Genomic DNA, 18,591 nt, shown 5'->3' on the forward strand with positions numbered 1-18,591 from the left:
TCAGCTTTATTTTTAAGCAAGATCATCTTGTAAATAAGCTGGAGGGACTGTTGGAGAAAGAGAGCCACAACCAACTCCTTCCTAGTCTACTTCTGGTCTTCAGGATTTCACTCTATCCATTCCAGACATCGTGGTCAGAGCACTATTCTATTACATAAATGTGACCATGTAATTTCCTGTTATAACTTCAGTAGCTTCTCAGAGCCCCAAATCTTCCACAAGGCTTGCAGAATCTTGCACAGTGTGGCCCACTCCCCACCTTTCCTTGCCTGATTTAACATACACTACCCCCCACCCCCCACCCCCCCATGCTCTGGCCTTTCAGTTCTTTGAGAATACAAAAGTTGTTTCCTCTCCTAGATATTTTTCACCTGATTCCTTCACTCCGACTCCTTTTCCTTCAGGTTTCAGCTTAAATATCATTTCATGAAGGACTTAAGCCCTGCCCCATATAAACCATCTAAAATAAATGTCCCCACTTTTTTTTTTTTTTACCATTTATGTAAATCTGTGGTTTATGTATTAGTAGATTTAGTTCAAGAATCAACAAACTTTTTTCCTAAAGAGCCAGATAGTAAACATTGTCTGCTTTTCTAGCTATAGCTCTCCTGCCCTTGTAGCTTGAAAGCAGTCACAGACAATAATATTTAAAGGAATGAGTGGGGCTGTGTCCCAATAAAACTTTATGTGTGGACACTTAAATTTTAATAGAATTTAAACTATACAATATGTGAATAAAATACACGAAATTTTCACGTGTCACAAAATATTCTTGTTTTGATTTTCCCCTCAACTATTTCAAAATGTACAAAACATTATTAGCTCCTGGGTTTTCCAAAACGGGGTGGCGGGATGGCCCACGGACCGTACTTATTTGTAGTCCTTTGCGGATAATATCCCGCCTGATTTTTTTCCCACAACAGCGTCGCACTTGGAGCACCAGTAACCGGTCAGCTCATCCACCACCGTACGCCCAACGCATCGCGGGAGGGAACTAGGAGGCCAACGCAGCCAGACCAGCGCTCCTGTGGGCGGGGTCTGCAAGAGCCTTGCAGCGAGGTAGGGCGGGCCGAGACGGGGCGGGGCCAGAGTAGGCGGGCCGAGACGGGGCGGGGCCAGAGGGGCGGGCCGAGCGCCTATTTCCGGCGGAAAAGAGCTGGAGCAAGATGGCCACTACCAAACGCGTGCTGTACGTGGGTGAGCAGGCGCGGGCGCTAGGCGGAGCTTGGGCAAACCAGCCTCGAGTGGGTCCCAGAGTGGGGAGGGACACGTCTCCAGATGGGGAAAGCGGGAGTAGCTGTCAGGCCGGATCTGTGGCGTTATTGCTTTGTCTCAGGCCGTGAGCCCAAGATGTAACAATCACTCCGGCTTCCTTCCTGGTGTGCTAAACTCCTCCAGGGTCCGGAATAGCAGTAGAGAAATACGGTCTTTCAAATCCTCGCGCCTATCAATTTTGCATTCACTGCAGAGATGGCTCAACCTCAATCACAAAGGAGTTCCCAGACTAGCCAGAAAAAAAATAAAAGTGGGAATAACCTTAGTACCATAGATAAGCGCTGTGGTGAGGATGGGCAGTGATGACAGGGCCTCGGCTGCGTGAAGAAATGATCCATTCATCTGGGGGAGAGGAGGGCAGACTTTCCGCGTGCGATAACTCCAGAGCTGATGAGGAGTTAGCTGAGTAGCCAAAGTAGAGGCAAAGTTATTTATTACAAGGGAGGTGCAAAAATTGAAGCTCAAAGATGTTAAATAACCCGACCCTTGGTGGCAAGTGGGTTATTTTTCGGGACCCAGGGAATTGGAAAGCAGAGTTACCCAGCTAACTCCTGCTCATCAACTCCGGACTTACTGCATCCGGAAAGTTTGCACTCACCTCTCCAGAAACAAGCTGGAGAGGTGGACAGGTTATGAAGAACCTTGTATAAACTGCTAAGAAGTTTGCACTTTAATCTGAGGATGGTGGAAAACCTTTGAAGGACTTTAAGCAGAGAAGTGATGGGCTCAAATTTTCACTTTCCCAAGATCTTTCAAGTTGGCATGGTGGAGTTGATAGAAGGTATACAGGCAGGGAAATCAGTTATGAGGCTTTTGCAGGAATCCTGGAGTTAGATGAGGGTCTAAAAGAAGGATGAAGATAAGAATGTACTTTATTAGTGTGGGTGGGCAGTAGATGAGAGAGGGGTGTTTGTCTAACCAAACAACTGGATGGAAAGACTCCTGCCCTTGCCTAACATGCTAATTTGCCCCACAGTCTTCTGCAAGAGTATTGAGGACAGCAGCTCAAAAAGCCCTTGGTTTATTTGCAGGTGGACTGGCAGAGGAGGTGGACGACAAAGTTCTTCATGCTGCTTTTATTCCTTTTGGAGACATCACAGATATTCAGATTCCTCTGGATTATGAAACAGGTGAGTCCTTTTGGTTTCTTTTATTTCAGAATCCTATTGGAAAAAGAACTTTAAAAAAATGTGAAGTCACATCACAAGTCTAAATATGTGTTTTCAGGCCAGAAGTGTGGCTCTCCGGTAGAGTACTTGTGGGTTGTCAATATGTTGCAGTCTCCATCTGTTGGGTTTGAGATAATACAAAATTTTCAGTAGACCAATAGGAATGAACTACATTGATATCTGAGTGTTGTTTCAAATTACCTGCCAGGTACCTCATCACACCTGCTCCCTTCTTGGCAGCTGTGCTATTAAATGAGACAGCAGGAAAACCTGGCCCTCAAATGGGACTCTAGCTTCTACATACCTGGATGGGTTTTCCTTTAATTGGTATACAGTTACCATTCAGTTTTCTACTTTATCTTGGTTGTAATTATTTTTTTCCCTCTTGTGTTGTTGAGAATCAAGCCCTGGCCCTTATTCAAGCTAGGAAAGCACCCTACCACAGAGCTACATCCCCACCCCTCCTCCTTTTTTTCCCCTACCATGTGCGGATCAAATGTAGGGTCTTATACATGTTAGGCAAAGGCTCTCCTGCTGTGTTCATCTCTCAGCCTTGTTGTAATTTTTAGGCCAGGGTTTTAGGCCTAGCTCTAATATTAATCTTGCATCTGATTGTTAGCAGGGACTTTACACTCTCTGAGCCTTCCTTTGCAAATACAGTAAGGTTATATTGATTTTCTAAAGGCCCTCTGGTCTCTGAGTTCTATAATTAATACTGTTTTGGTTGGCCTTTCTAAACAGATCAGCATTTGCCTGAGGATAAAGACTCAACATCCTTATCAGATTTTAGGATTCATGCTTTCGGAAGGAATAGTTTATTCTCAAATTATATATTTGGGTGCACAGTTAATAGTTTAACTGACCATTTTTCTAGTTGCCTTGCATACAAAGGTTGAAGTGTTTAAGTTTAGCTTTGGTAGAAGAATTGAATGCTCATTTTAAAGAATAAAGACATAGTTAATTTTTAGCTTTTCCTCTAAAAAGTTTATTATTGCTTAAAATGTTATTTAAGAGGAATTAAAGAATGAGATTTCTTCTTTCTAAATAATGATTGGGTAGAATTTCCAGTGTCTGGAGATGCATATAACTGACTTAATTTTCATTATGACCATTCTGTTTCTTCCCTTTTTGCATGGTACTTGTTTTTTCCCCCTTTTTGCAGAAAAGCATCGAGGATTTGCTTTTGTTGAATTTGAATTGGCAGAGGTAAGAACATTCTGTGTTACCTTTGTTTTGTCTTTGGTTTGTGTTATTGTAACTAATAACAAAGGAAGCTGTTCCCCGTAGGATTAGGTTTCTGGGCTTTACACTGATACTTCCAGGGGACCAGAAGTACTGATTGAAAGAAAGCTTCTCTCACTTAACCCATTTTGTCACATTGTCCCAGATGTGGAACACCTGTAAAAGCTTAAATATAGTATATAATATAATTATATAATAGCAATGTAATTGTATTATAATATTAATGGGCTTAATAATTTATAAGCCCTAGGTTAAAATTTCCAGAATATTTTAATGCACCTGTTGAATTAGTCACATAATTAAAAATGTGGGACTTGGTGGGTTAATCAGACTGTAGACTGTGAATAACATCTCAGAGTTTCTGCCAGGCCAAGTCCCTCTTGCTCTGCAGATCTCTCTTACAGCTCTGTTCATTGAGCATTCTTGCCTAGCAGTGCTAGTGATTATTTCTTATGCTTTCAACTGTTTTTCATATTGTGGCTTCACTAGCTCAAAAGTCAGCCAAGAAGTGCTTTTTATTAGACACAGTTTAGATAAGAAGGGTAGACGTGACTTTTTCCTGTGTTTGGGTTTTTTTTTTTTTTTTTGATACTGAGAATGTGTTTAGACTCACAACAAGCATTTAGGTACAAGCCTAAACTTATACTTTGTCTCTCCTTGGCAGGATGCTGCAGCAGCTATTGACAACATGGTAAGACTGAGAATTCTCATTCTAACTTACGTTGCTTTTTGGTGGTATAAAGAGTCCTCGTTCACATATTGGTTTTTTAAACCTCAAGGTTGTGTGGGGAGGTAAAAATGGTCATCATGTGAAAATATTCACTGTGAATTGATCACTTGGAAAAATTAGTCCTTACTCAGATATCTTTCACCATTTACAATAATATAAGTTGATCTGTCTCTCACCAACTCCCTCATGCCTGGGATAATAAATGCAAATCGATTGCATAGTGAAACTGCATATTTTGTAAAAGAAGATTTCTTGAAGTGTCAGATCAGTTAACGACTGAGAAGAGAAATTCAATCAGAATAATGACAGGGTATGCTATTGATTTAAATGATTTGAGTATCCTGGAAAAGTTCTTGGAAATGACGAGACGATGCTTTTCGGTATTCCTGCCCTCCTTGAAATCTTTATACATAATTTTCATGTCAACTAGTAAGTGCAAAGGTATTATATACTGTTGATAGAATTTTGTTGGAAAAAAATACTTCATACTAGTCAGCTCCTGTTACATGTTTGTACCACAAGTCAGTGCATACTTAAGCCTGCATATTAACTGTTAGAAAGATATTTTCATTATTTCTACTTTCATCACAAAGACCAGTCAAAAGATTTTTTTTTTTTTTTTTTTTTTTTACTTTTTACCATAAAATTTTCACCACTACCTTAAGTAAATTTACATTAAGTGATCTGTCCCAGTGCCAGATATTTTGGGATAATGAAGTTCTTTATTTCCTGTTCTCTCTTACCCATTCACTAAACATATTTCTTAAGTGTCAGAGAGAGATGATCCTCACCATTTCAAAGCTGATGTTGGCTTTTGAAGGTGAATTCAGGTTCCAGGAAACTGCATTTATTCTTGTAATTTCAGAGTCCCTTGAACTCAGAGTTACTTTTGGCAATACAGACCTTTCTTTGCTGGTATTCAAAGAAAGGAGGTGTGTGATAGCTCAGGATGAAACTCCCTGCCATTTCCTCCCATGATGACTGCTTTGTTTGAGGACACAGCTTACTACTAGAAAGGGACCAGAATCTTGAGCATGTGTCAGAAATAAAATGGGAAGCTGTTTGGCTCTCCTTTAATGTGACAGAATTTAAATAGTTGGATTTTCAATTTTTTCAGAATGAATCTGAGCTCTTTGGACGGACAATTCGTGTCAATTTGGCAAAACCAATGAGAATTAAGGAGGGTTCTTCCAGACCAGGTGAGTGGGAACAACTCACAGGTTCCTTGTTATGATCTTCAGTTTGACCTTAGTTCCATTTTTATCCTATTTACTTGGAAATACGTGCTAAATACTGCTTCTTGACAGATAAGGAGTAAAGGATGGTTCATGTTGGCGAGAGACAGGTACCACCTTTCTGGGGAAACAGTTCAAGCTTCACAGCAAAGCCAAAGTAATTGCTTCTGGCCTCTCAACCTTCTCAATTTTCTCTGTACTCCATTCCTAGGATGCTCCATCAAGGACTAGAACCAGCAAAGGCATATCTTTGCCTGTATCATAGCTTTTTTTTTTAATATATACTTTCAGATGTTGATGGACCCTTATTCTATTCATTTATTTATATGTGGTGCTCAGAATTGAACCCAGTGCCTCACGTGTGCTAGGTAAGCACTCTACCACTGAGCCACAAACCCAGCCCCAGCATAGCTTTTTTTTTTTTTTTTTTACTTAGTCCCACCAAGTGCTGGACCTCAGGGTATTCCTAGTGGTAAATTTCCTTGCCCTTAGGAGTTCTCAAGGAGACTCCTCTGATTAAGAGGGCCACTTAGAATATTCTACCTTCTGACCAAAGTAGCTACTTAACAATTGACTGATAGTTTGAATTTCTTAATATTGGTTTGCTTCTTTCCTTTCAGTTTGGTCAGATGATGACTGGTTGAAGAAATTTTCTGGGAAGACTCTTGAAGAGAATAAAGAGGAAGAAGGGTCAGAGCCTCCCAAAGCAGAAGCCCAGGAGGTGAGAACAAAGACTATGGTTCTGGAGATAGGGCTGGTGCTTTCTACAGGAGACTCTTGTATTTTTAAGTTTTTATGGCAATTTTCAGATATATATGTACAAAAGCAGAGAGTAGATATATTGAACTTAGTACTTTGTCAAAGGCAGCGTTTATTTTTCAGTTGAATCTTGTCATCTGTTTCTAGTGCTGAGCTGCAGCTGTTTCTTCATGCAAGTCTGCTTCTGTGTAGGAAGCCTTAAAGTTGCCTAAAATGAATTTCCCCTTCTCAACCCTGTCTTCCTGTGTTCAGTCTTGGTTAATTTGCCTCATCCATCTACACATTGCCCAAACCAGAAATTTGGATGCAAAGCAGAATGCCGAAAGTGGTGTCCTCACAGTTAGTGAAATCCCACTAGGTTATCTAGACCCTCTTTTAATATAGAGCCAATACATCATCATAATTGGCCAATTCTGTGAAATCTTCCTTGAAGCACTCATCTTAGTCTAGCCTCTTGTCTCATTTGGATAATTACAGTAACTGGCTGCAGACTTGCCCTGCTCCAGTCTTTTATAAGGAGAGCTGGAATGATCTTTCTGAAACACTGATCCAATCATTAACTCTGTTGCTCAGAACTTTTCACTTTTCCCCATCACCTGTTTCATGGGACAAAGTGCAAAAGGGGCCTTCCAGGTTCTTGATCCTGCCTGTCTCTCCAATCTCATTTCCCACCTCTCCCAGTGTAGTCTCCTTCCTACTCTCACCATGGTCTTAATAAAGCCATTCTTTATATGTCCATGTATACCTTTACTTTTGCACAGGCTACTTCAGTGCCAATTGCCCTTACTTTTCTAGGCATTAATTTCTGTGAGACTAGGGGCCTTGTAGTATGCATCTTATTAATAAAAATATGAGGTGGAGGGCTGGGGTTGTGCCTCAGTGGTATAGTGCTTGCCTAGCACATGCGAGGTGCTGGGTTTAAGCCTCATCACCACATGAAAATAAATAAATATAATAAAGGTATTGCGTCCAACTACAACTAAAAAAATTAAAAAAAAATATGAGGTAGAGTAATATGATTAGTAGTGTGAATTTGACAGGAAAGCTGATTTAGTTTTGCCTTTTAGCTCCCCATTAACCACTTTTGTGAACTGGGGCAAGTTATCCAGTAAATGCTGCAGGTGCTGCTGCTGCTGCTGGACCCTTGCTATTACAATGGCAAATAGCAGTAGCAATATCCTCAGCGCCCACATGATGCCATAGTATATGTTTGTTCAATTGAATCAAAGCAAGGTAATAACATTTTATCTTTCCCCTTGGAACAAGTGTGGTGGTTGTATTAAATGTCTGCTGATCTTCTGCTTACTCTTACCTACTTGGAGTACAAAACAAGCCTCTGAGCACTTAGGCTGAGGCCTGAGTGAGAGGGCCCCCTGCTTGCTTCCGTGTGGCCAACCTGTGACAATGTGGGTCAGGCATGGAGGAGATCTGGAGGTACATGAGTGGGTCTACTAACTGTATGTGCTTGAGCTGGAGGTCGAAATGATGAGAGCTGTGTATTGTAAGACGAGCTGCAGGGCAGGGGGAGTAAGCTGGTGTGTCTGAGGGAAAGCAGAAGTGTGGATGGATCCCCAATTAGATGGTGAGGAAAAGTTCTGAGCAACAGAGTTAATGATTGGACCAGTGTTTCAGAAAGATCATTCTAGCTGTCCTTACGAAAGACTAGAGGAGGGCAAGCTCTGCTATTGCTGGATGTCCAGCTGAGTGCTATAGTCATGGCTACTGCCTTCCACAGCCCTGTCCCTCAATGGCATTCCCTGTCATCACCTTCCGCTGGCGTGCTCAAGGAGTTTGTGCCAAGTACATGTGCAGAAAAATACTTGTTCTTCTATTTGGAGATTACTGAGTTCTTTTTTTTTTTTTTTTAATATTTTTTAGTTGTTGATGGATCTTTATTTTATTTATTTGTATGTATGTGGTGCTGAGAATTGAACCTAGTGCCTCGTGCATGCAAGGCAAGCGCTACCATTGAGCCACAACCCGTGAGTTCTAACTAACAATTTCTTCTGCACCTAGGGGGAGCCCACTGCAAAAAAGGCCCGGTCAAATCCTCAAGTGTACATGGACATCAAGATTGGAAACAAACCAGCTGGCCGCATCCAGATGCTCTTGCGTTCTGATGTTGTGCCCATGACGGCAGGTGAGCAGGATCCTGCTGTGGTCAGGATGACAGGAAATTGGTGCCTGAGCACTGAGCTTTCCCAGGGTTCTCATTGCCTTAGTTCTTATGCCTTGATGTTTTTTCTGACCTGAATTGATTTGAGGCATGTCAGACCCTGGGAGCTTATAAGTGCTAGTTTACTATTTTCTAAATAATAGTTTAAAAAAAATAAATAAGTAATGTGTTCATGGTTAAAAAAATAAATATATAAATTGAATACACCAACACACATATATTCCAATAATAATATATCCAGTCCTGTGCTTTAGTAACAACTAGTGCTGTTTTTGAGTAACCTTTCTTATTTGTTAAATACTTTTCTTTATTCTTTTAAGTGTAAATTTTATTAGGTACTTTAAAAAATCAGTTTCAGAAAGCTTGTTTCAAAATACAGCAGTTCTCTAGTGCTGTCTCTATGCCCTGCCCTGACACCAACAATATTTGTTGCTACTCAGAAGTAGCCAATTTCAACTCTTGTGAATCTCTTTTGGTTTTTACTTCCATCTTGGTAGATAACAGTTTTCTATTTCTACTTTCTGATTTTTTAAATTTTAGACATTATCTTTTGATATTTCTGCTTCAGAAGTTAAGGAATTAGCTTTTAAAATTTTCTTCTGGCCATGCATGGTGGTACATGCCTGTAATCCCAGCTACTTGGGAGGCTGTGGCAGGAAGATTACAAATTTAAGGCTAGCCTTGGCCACTTAAATCCCTTTCTTAAATTAAAATTTATAAAAGGGCTGGAAATGTAATTCAGTGGTAGAGCTCTTTCCTAGCATGCAGAAAGCCCTGGATTCCATCCCCAGTACAATCAATTAATTAATATTATTTATATTAATATGTTATTTATATATATATTATATATAAATATTTTGTATATATATATATATCCCTTTACGTGTTCCTATAAAATCCCTTTTCATTTTCCCTATAGCATTCCCACAATTTGAGTTAGATCATAGATTATTTAACAATATAAACATCATACATTTCATACATATAGGACTTGTTTTGCCTGGAATTGGTAATTGCCTGTGTATTTATTCTTGACTCTCCCAAACTAGAGGCTCTGTAACCAGTTGTTTGCCATCTTGGTGAGGGAGAAAGAGACAGGGCTGAATGCTTCAGCCTTCACTATATAAGTTTTCACTGAAACTTCATTTGTCATGACCTCAGCAACCCTCCTAGGGCTTCCTAGTCCAGAGACCCTTTGCTTTATCTCACTAGAGAGTAGAACTTAGGCTGACTGCCAGGGCAGAGGAAGAACAGCCCCCAGGTACAGAGTTAAGGAGAGGGTCCTGGGGATAACTACTTTCTAAAACAGGATTCAACCAGACTTGCTGTTTTTAGAATTACCATCACACTTGTGTCTGGGCTTTTGGAGTGTTAATTGAGTTGTTTTTTGGCTTTTATCAGCTTGAGAGTCAGCTTCATCTACAGACTGCTATATCAGTTATGACTCATCTATTTGTTTCCCAGATTTCAGAATTTTTTGTTCTTTTGTCTTTCCCTTTTAAAATTGACTTTTTGGCCATTTTAACTATTTTTAAATGTGCCATTAGCCTTATTCCCACCAGCAATGTGGATGGCTTCCAATTTCTCCACATCTTCTCCAGCAATTGTGAAGTGGTATCTCATTGTAGTTTTGATTTCTATTTCCCTAATGACTAATGATATTGAGTATCTTTTCGTAATCTTATTGGCCATTTGTTATCTTCTTTGTCTGTTCAACCCTTTGGTCCATTTATTAATTGGATTGTTTGTCTTTTTGTTGTTGAATTATAGAAGTTATACATCTGGATATTAAACTCTTACCAAATGATTACAAATATTTTCTCTCATTCTATGGGTTGCCTTTTACTCTGTTGGTGGTATTTTTTTGATACACATAAATTTTTTATTTTGATGAAATCAAATTTATCTATTTTTCTTTTGTTACCTACATAGTTGGTGTCATGTAAGAAACTATTACCACATCCAAAGTCATGAGTTTTCTAAGATCTTTTGGGTTTCCTGTTCAAAGATCACTTTGCTCCTAGTCTGGGAGTTAGCAGAGCTAAGTGCATGTATTCAATTCTCCTCCTCTAAGAGCATGCCCTGTAGTCCTCTAAGAGTCAGTATCACAAAGGTTTATAATGAGTGTCTCTTACTTTGTTTTTGTTTTTGTTGTACTGGGGGTTGAAACCAGGGCCATGTGTGTGCTTAGGTAAGCGAAGCAGAAGCACTCTGCCACTGAGCTGCCAGCAGTCAAGGTCTTGCTAAGGTACCCAAGGTGACTTCAGACTTTTGATCCTCCTGTGTCAGTTTCCTGAGTAGCTGAGATTACAGGGCTGAACCACCTAGCTGAGACAGCTTCTTTTACTTTAAAGTGAAAATACAGTCACTCCTCCTTATCCACAGGCACCATATCTGTGGATTCAACCAACTACAGATCAGAATTATTGGGGGGGGTGGGAAAAATTGCATCTTTGCTGAACATGTTCGTACTTGATCTTATCATTATTCTCTAGACAATAGAATATAACAACTGTTTACATAGCGTTTACATTGTATTAAACATTATAAGTAATATAAAAATGATTTAAAGTATAAAGGAGATTATGCATAGGTTATAAGGGGTTTAAACATCCCCAGATTTTGATATCTGCAAAGGTTCCTGGAAGCAATCCCATGTGGATACCAAGTTTACAACTGTGTAAACATTAAACAAATAAAACCCTATTTTTCAGAGGCTTTGTTTTTTTGCTTTATTTTTTTGTGTTTCCACCTCAGCACTTACTCTTTTCTCAACTTCAGAGAATTTCCGTTGCCTGTGTACCCATGAAAAGGGCTTTGGCTTCAAGGGAAGCAGCTTCCACCGCATCATCCCCCAGTTCATGTGCCAGGGTGGTGATTTCACAAACCACAACGGCACTGGGGGAAAGTCCATCTATGGGAAGAAGTTTGATGATGAGAACTTTATCCTCAAACACACAGGACCAGGTAGGAGCTGATTGGGGTATGGTGACATAAGAGGCTGGGCCAGCACAGAATGGTTGTGTGGGCTGGAAGAATAGGCTGTGGTTCTGGCCATGGGGCAGGGATTCTGAGATACTCAGCTTCTGGGCAGAAAGAAAACGTTCAGACCCACTGGGGTGTCTTTGCATGCTTACATTCATGAGATGTTCATCCCGCTACCATGCCCACACTCAAATTAGCCTACCTTAGATTCTATAATCTGCCATTGTAAGCTCTTTTTTTTTTTTTTATTTTTTTGCTCTTTTTTTTTTTTTTTTAATTGTTGTTCTAATTAGTTTTACGTGACAGTAGAATGCACTTTGACACATCATACATAAATGGAGTATAATTTCTCATTCTTTTGGTTGTACATGATGTAGAATCACACCAGTTGTGTAGTCATATATGTACATAGGGTAATAATGTCTGATTCATTCTACTATCCTTCCTACCCTTATGCCCCCTCCCCTGCCTTCAGTCCCCTCTACTTAATCCAAACCATTGTAAGCTCTTTATGGCCCCAACCTCTACCTACCTTCCCAACCCCTTTCAGACTTATCTAGTAAAATCTCAGTGGTTGGTCCCCCTACAACTAGAGGAAACACAGAATTATACTGAATGATCCCACTTGAAATTTATGACTACAGTTCTAACCAGATCTCCCTAGTTGGTTTCTTGGTCCCCATCAGAGATGACGATTCCATGCCTGTCTTCACTCCTAAGGCTTCCATATCACCCTCCCACCTCATCTGCTGCAGTGAATGTTCTGACTACCCTTCTATTACAGGGGCCAGCCCTGCCACTTGTGGGCTGGAGCCCATCCCTCTTCCCTACTTAGGAGGTTGGCTTCTTCCAGTGTCCACCTGTACCTTGTATAATACATTTCCTCTGCTCTGCCAGCTTAGTCCATCAGCTTAAGCATGTGGTATCAATCTTTTAAAAAAAAAAATCCTTGGACTCTTTCCCTGCCAGCCATTAACTCATGTCTCTGGTCTATGATAGCAAAACTTCTGGAAAAAATAGACTCTTGAAAATGTAGACTCACAGGCTTCATTCTTTTCTAGCTTTTCTAGCCAGAATTCTAGCCCCATCTTGCCATTGAAACCACTCTTACTAAAGATGCTAACCAGTTGTATCTTGCCAGTAGCCAGTTCTCAGCTCTCAATTGATTTCACCTCCTAGCAGCATATCATACCGTTAACCCTCTGCTCCTTGAATCTTCCTTCCTTCCTTCACTTTGCTGACAGAATTCCTCTCTTGGTTTCCTTTTACCTAATTGATTTTTTCTGTCTTTGCCATCTCCTTTTTCTCCTGACCCCTAAATATTAAAGTGGCTCAGAGCTCACTCTTTGCTTTTCCATTGAAACTTGTCTCCCCAGGCCTCTTTTTTCTAACTGATAATTTATAGTACACCTCTTCACTGCTGGAATGAAATGTATAGATGATGTATGCTACCTGTCTACAGAGTTATTTTAAAAATCAATACTATTTCTTAACAGGAAAGAATGTGAAAAGAAAGTGAGTTGTAATAAAAGAAAATATGTTTCTTGGTGGAAATGTGCAAATACAACTATGCCAGATGTGTGCACCTGTACCCAAGTGCAAAGTGAGAAATGCAGACAGGTGTGTCTACTGGCAACTTGGATATCACAAACAGTATTATTGTTGGCGACGTGATTTTGTGAACTGATAGGAAAGTTGGTTAGATTCCAAATTGAAGAGTAATATTTTGTTGATTTATATAGTAGTTGCATTTCTGAAAGATTCCATGAAAAAACCAAAATGCCTCCAAAACTTTGGGCTTATATGTATAATTGAATTATACAGGTGCTTATAAGCATTTTTCATCTGATATTTGTCAGGACATTTGAAAGACCAAGAGGATATGGGACAATTCTTCATTGTTTGGGATAGTTGCAGAATTCCAGGCCCCCACCTACTAAATGCCCATGATATTTCTGATAATCAAAAATATACTTAAATGTTCAAATAGCCCCTGGGGATAGGGCCAACCTCAATGAGAGCTACCGCCCTGGGCAATTTCATCCAGTGCCAGAGCTTGCACAGAATTCTTGTGAGTTGAGTTTGTCCAAATTTGCATCTTGGGACTGATTGCTCCCTGACATCCAGGCTCCTGTCCAGCTGCCTGCCTGGATATCCCACAGGCCCTCAACCTCACAGGCCCAAAACAGCTTCTGCTCTTCTCCCCAACACTTTTCCTTGTCTTCATTGTCCTTGTTTCAGTAAATGATTCCACTGTCCATTTGGCTACCTGATCAGAAACTTAGGACTCATCTGGCTCCTCTCCTGTGTCACTCATACACCCCAACCATCTGTCTTTAAGTCATCTGTGTGTGGATACACATGTTCTCCTACGTGGCTGCTTTAAGTTGCCATTTTCCACACAAATGCCCGTTACTGGGCTTCACTGTATCATAGTTGTCGTAGCACTGTGTCTTTTAAATGACCCTTTTCCACTGACTATGAGCTTCTACCAGGGCTAGAAGTGTTTTGCTCATCAGTGTTCCCAGGACTTAACAGAGATTGCTTATAAGTAGACATTTAATAAATAATTGTTAAAAACAAAACAAGAATGACAGACCAGTATGAAATGTTTGAAACAGCCCTTCTTGTCCTATTTCACTAGTGAGTGAAAGATAAGAGGACCACATGCATGGGATCTGTGTGTCCCAGAGCCTGGGCCGCCTGCAGAAGGCTGTCCACAGTATGCATGGATAGCTTTAGGGGCTGGGGCAAGGTAGAGGGAGTTGATGTCCTTTTCTCCTCCAGGCCTACTCTCCATGGCCAACTCTGGCCCAAACACCAATGGCTCCCAGTTCTTTCTGACCTGTGACAAGACAGATTGGCTGGATGGCAAGCATGTAGTGTTCGGGGAGATTACTGAAGGTCTGGATGTCTTACGACAAATTGAGGTAGGTGGCCAGGAAGGGCCCCCAAACCCCCTGGCCCTTGGGGTATAACCTGTGGAGGGCCAGGAAGGAGTGAGCTCAGGTTCCAGCTAGGTTCCTCTTCAGTCTCCTCCCTCACCCCCTGACTAGTTCTCCTTTCCTGTTCTGTCCACAAAGGCCCAGGGCAGCAAGGATGGGAAGCCAAAGCAGAAGGTGATCATCGCTGACTGTGGGGAGTACATGTGAGGCAGTGCTCTCCCCTCCCTGCTGTGCTCTTACCTGTGTGTCCAGGAAGGAGCTGCTGGCCTCAGGGGTGCCAGCACTGAGGGTGTCCTGCATGAAGCAGATGGTGTTTGTGACCCCAGCCATTCCTCAGATCAGCTTGGAGCAGCTCCCTCATGGCCTGGTTGGGTGGCCTCTCGACTGGTTCCCAGCATGGCTGTGGTTCTTGGAGCAAGCAGGTGCAGGTGTGACCCTCCCCACCATCCACAGCTGCGTGGCCTCTGGCTTCTCAGGCTTGTGCTGCCAGGTGCTGTCCTGGGCCCACCTGTGGCTGCTGGATGGTTTCTTTGCTAAAATAAACTGATTCTTATACTGCTGCCTCCAGTGAGTTCCTGGGAGTTGTCAGAGATTGTGTCAGTAACTAAGCTGTCTTCCTGGGGCAGGCAAGTGGATAGGGCATAGTGCCTTCCCTACAGCTTCTGTATTTTCCCTTGAGCCAATTCCCTTAGATGCCAGGTTGAAGTATCTTCATGCCAGATGTCCCTGTCAGACCATGTCAGGACAATGGAAGTCAAAGGTAAGCAAAAGTTCCTGTCTTCTGCTGTTTGTGCTTCTAAACTCATGCTGGCAGTCTGATAGCCAGCAAGTGTGCCACATAGCCTCAGTGTCTTATTTATTTATCACTTGTCATTTTCATTTTATACATTTTTTAAATGGTATTTTTAAACTCACAGTGCCTTCTCTGTACTGGGTACTATGCTTCTTTGTTAGAAGATAGGAAATCAGCAAACTACATGGGCCTAATCCAGCCTACTGCCTATTTTTGTGAATAAAGTTTTGTTGAAACACGGCCACAACCATTTGTTTGTACATTGTCTGTAGCTGCTTTCTCAGTATAGCAGCAACAGAGTTGAGAAGTCAGTGACAGTATATGGTCCCTGTATTTGTCAGAACTTTCCAGAGAAACAGAACCAAGTGTGTGTATCTGTGTGTGGAGAACGCGAGAGAAAGATTTATCTTAAGGAACTGGCTTAGGGAATTGTGGGTATTGGGAAAACTGAAATCTGTAGGGCAGGCCAGCAGGCTGGAAAACCAGAAAGAAACTTATGTTTCAGTTCAAGTGCAAAGGCAGTCTGGAGACAGAATTCTTCTGGTGACCTCAGTCTTTTTCTTAAGGCTTTCAGCTGACTGGATGAGGCATACCTTCTTATAAATGGTAATTAGTGTTGCTCACTCCACTGACTTAAATATTAATCCACCCCCAGATACCTTCACAGCACCATCTAGGCTGCTGTTGACCAAAAACTGGGTGCTGTGGCCTAGCCAAGTTGACCCTGCTAAGTTCTTTCTACACAGAAGGCACCAGCATTAGGGCAGGCATTTGAAGCTGGGGACCATAGCCTGATTTCAGGGCTTGCACAAGAACCAAGAGAGGCTTTGGTGTGTGAAGAGCTTAGCAGAGCCCGCACAAAGGAGGACGGAGATCAGCACTGTGATCCCAGGATCAGGGATGTGGCTACTGGAGTTTTCTGTCAGATAGTAAGAGCCACCTCCAGACTTTGCTCATCTGTCTTAGTCATGGGAGCCTCACAGTAACCTCTGTGGAAGGAACTGGGAACAGATATTTTAGTGGTAGAAATGGAGCCTCAATTCAGGTGACAGGAAACTAGAAAGCCATGTTTTCAAGAACTATTACAAGGAAATTTTCCCTTCCTAATAAAGTGGGAAAAGCACATCACAAAGCAATTTATGTATACCACAGTATGATCCCAGTTTGGCAAAATTATCAATTATATGTAAACCTAGATAATTATGTTTTAAGAAAAAGGCCTAGAAATACAGTGACCAAAATACTAATGGTGTATTTATCTGAGTCATAGAACTAGGGTCATTCAATTCATATTTTAGTTTTTGTTTTGTCACATTCTTCCAAAACTACATTATGGGTTTTTTTAATAATTAAAATTTTGTAAGTGGGTAAATTGCTCACATAAAGACTCATGTTACTGGTTGAACCCCCAAAAGGATAATTCACCCATTCAAATTGCCATACACGGCACTAGGTGGATGCAGATGTCCCTCAGCCCTTTGTGGGTTCCTTGTGTCTCTGGGAACAAAAGAGCAAAGTTTCAAAACCAGGCCATGGCCAGCCTCACCAAATACTTACCAGCCCTTTGAAGGTGGAGAGTACAGATGCTGCCCTCCAAGGAATGTGTCATGTATGGATTCGTTAGGAAAAAGCACAGGTCTAAAATAAATAGATCATCATTTGAAGAACATATTTTGGTTTAATGGACAGGCACAGAAGTAGCTCCCAATGAGCAAATTTATTTGTAATAATATCAGGCACTGATTGTTAAGCATTTATATGCCACATGTTCCAGATGTTTGTACATATCTAATCTTTATCTTAGCCTTGGGAGGAAAGAACCAACATCCTGTTCTACAGAGGAGAAAGCAGAAACCAGATTCAAACCCATTTGGCTCCAAATATTCTGTACTCTCGCTTCTTTGCCTCATTTCCTATTTCTTGGGAAATTTTAAAAAACATGTTACTTTCTTACCTCAGAAGACAGTGAACACTTAATCCACTGATGATGTGGCCATCAGGCCAGTATCGTGGGGCAAATCTGAAGACTGCTAGGCATTATTATTTTTGTGCCTTCTTTTCATGTCAACTGTCATTGAATCTCATTGCTGTCAGTGGCTCTGAACTGACCATCCTATTGAACCTCCTAGTCTGCTGAAACTAGATAAACAGGCCCTGCCCTGAGCAAAGAGGGGAAATGATGGTATCCATACTGTCAGCCAGGCCACCCATTTCAGCTGCCATACTTGCTCAGCAAATGGATGGCTCCTGGAACAAAATGTATAGGCTGTGTCCATTCACAGTTGTTTTGCTGCATTTCCATTTGATTTCACTTGATAACCATTCAGTGGCAAAATTTGCTGGAAATCTGATGGCCAGGTAGGGTAGGCGATTCAGTTGTTTGGTATAAAAAAGGAGGATGGCAACTGCTGCCTATTCCTATTCTACACAGCTTGATTGATAGGTAAAGTATGCTCCATGCCTACAAACCTGTGGGTAAATTTGACAGATCTTCCTGGTATCTAGCTATGGCAAACCATTGATTGGGCACTAAAGATACCAGGATAAAATTTTAAAAAAACTGATCATCAAATAACTGATGGATTTAAAGTTTTTAACTGCCTAAAAGACAATACTTGATGTTGAGAAGAAAAAACTGTTGGAGAAGTACTAGAATGGCAAATAGGTCCTATGTTATATGCCAGCTCTTGATTCATGACAGCCATCTGAACTCCCATCAGGATCAAGAAGCTGCACCTGGGCTTAGTGTGAGACAGGCTTGATAGATAGATTACCTGGATGAAGGCCCTTTGGAGATCAAAAAGTCCAATTCCTTTACACTACAGAGAGAAACAGGCCCAGATAAAGCAGTATTCACAAGTCCAATCTCCTTATATCCAGGCTGGAACTGAGACTTCAACACTGATGGGGAACTCATTACCTTCCAGATGGTCTGACCTGCCTTTACAAGGGAGGGTGTCTTCTCTACACTCACACAAGAGTGCCCTCCTCAGTCCAGCTGAAGAGGCAGCTGTTCTGTAGCATACCCCAGGCTTACCAGCCTCACCACTCTGCCAGACCTGCCCTTTCCAAGGCCAGTCCTCAGGGGTGTAGAGCATGAAACTCCAGAAATGTGCATCCCTGGGTCCACCTCGGCTGGGTGTGTCTGTGGATGGGGGCAGGACCAGGATATGCTTTTAATGACAGTTCAGACAGCTGGACTCTGTCTGTTCCAGCAGGTAAATTACAGGCTTGGCAAGTTCAAAATCAAATAAACACTCCAATCCCAGTGGCTGCTCCAAG

At 41.5% G+C, this 18,591-nt stretch overlaps 1 protein-coding gene across 2 annotated transcripts; it reads left to right on the forward strand.

The window, feature by feature from the left end:
• Window positions 1-1,138: 1,138 nt before the first annotated feature.
• Ppie (peptidylprolyl isomerase E) lies at window positions 1,139-15,071 on the forward strand. 2 transcript variants are annotated; one of them, XM_027937382.2, is made up of 10 exons: window positions 1,139-1,197; window positions 2,307-2,405; window positions 3,607-3,650; window positions 4,351-4,377; window positions 5,534-5,615; window positions 6,272-6,372; window positions 8,427-8,550; window positions 11,368-11,553; window positions 14,359-14,501; window positions 14,655-15,071. In XM_027937382.2, exons 1-10 carry the CDS (start codon window positions 1,167-1,169, stop codon window positions 14,721-14,723), a joined length of 906 nt encoding a protein of 301 aa, XP_027793183.2. In that variant the 5' UTR covers window positions 1,139-1,166; the 3' UTR covers window positions 14,724-15,071. The 2 variants fall into 2 exon arrangements, with proteins under 2 accessions (XP_027793183.2, XP_027793184.2); XM_027937383.2 differs by having other exon boundaries at window positions 1,156-1,189.
• Window positions 15,072-18,591: the final 3,520 nt, after the last annotated feature.

This window comes from Marmota flaviventris, chromosome 10 (genome assembly GCF_047511675.1).
Source record: "Marmota flaviventris isolate mMarFla1 chromosome 10, mMarFla1.hap1, whole genome shotgun sequence".
NCBI lineage: Eukaryota > Metazoa > Chordata > Mammalia > Rodentia > Sciuridae > Marmota > Marmota flaviventris.

Excerpts from the sequence above, each read along its gene's own strand:
- Ppie (XM_027937382.2), top strand. The coding sequence starts at position 1,167 with ATGGCCACTACCAAACGCGTGCTGTACGTGG. Across the intron at positions 6,373-8,426 it reads CCAAAGCAGAAGCCCAGGAG|GGGGAGCCCACTGCAAAAAA; the intron begins GTGAGAACAAAG and ends TTCTGCACCTAG. Across the intron at positions 11,554-14,358 it reads CCTCAAACACACAGGACCAG|GCCTACTCTCCATGGCCAAC; the intron begins GTAGGAGCTGAT and ends TTTCTCCTCCAG.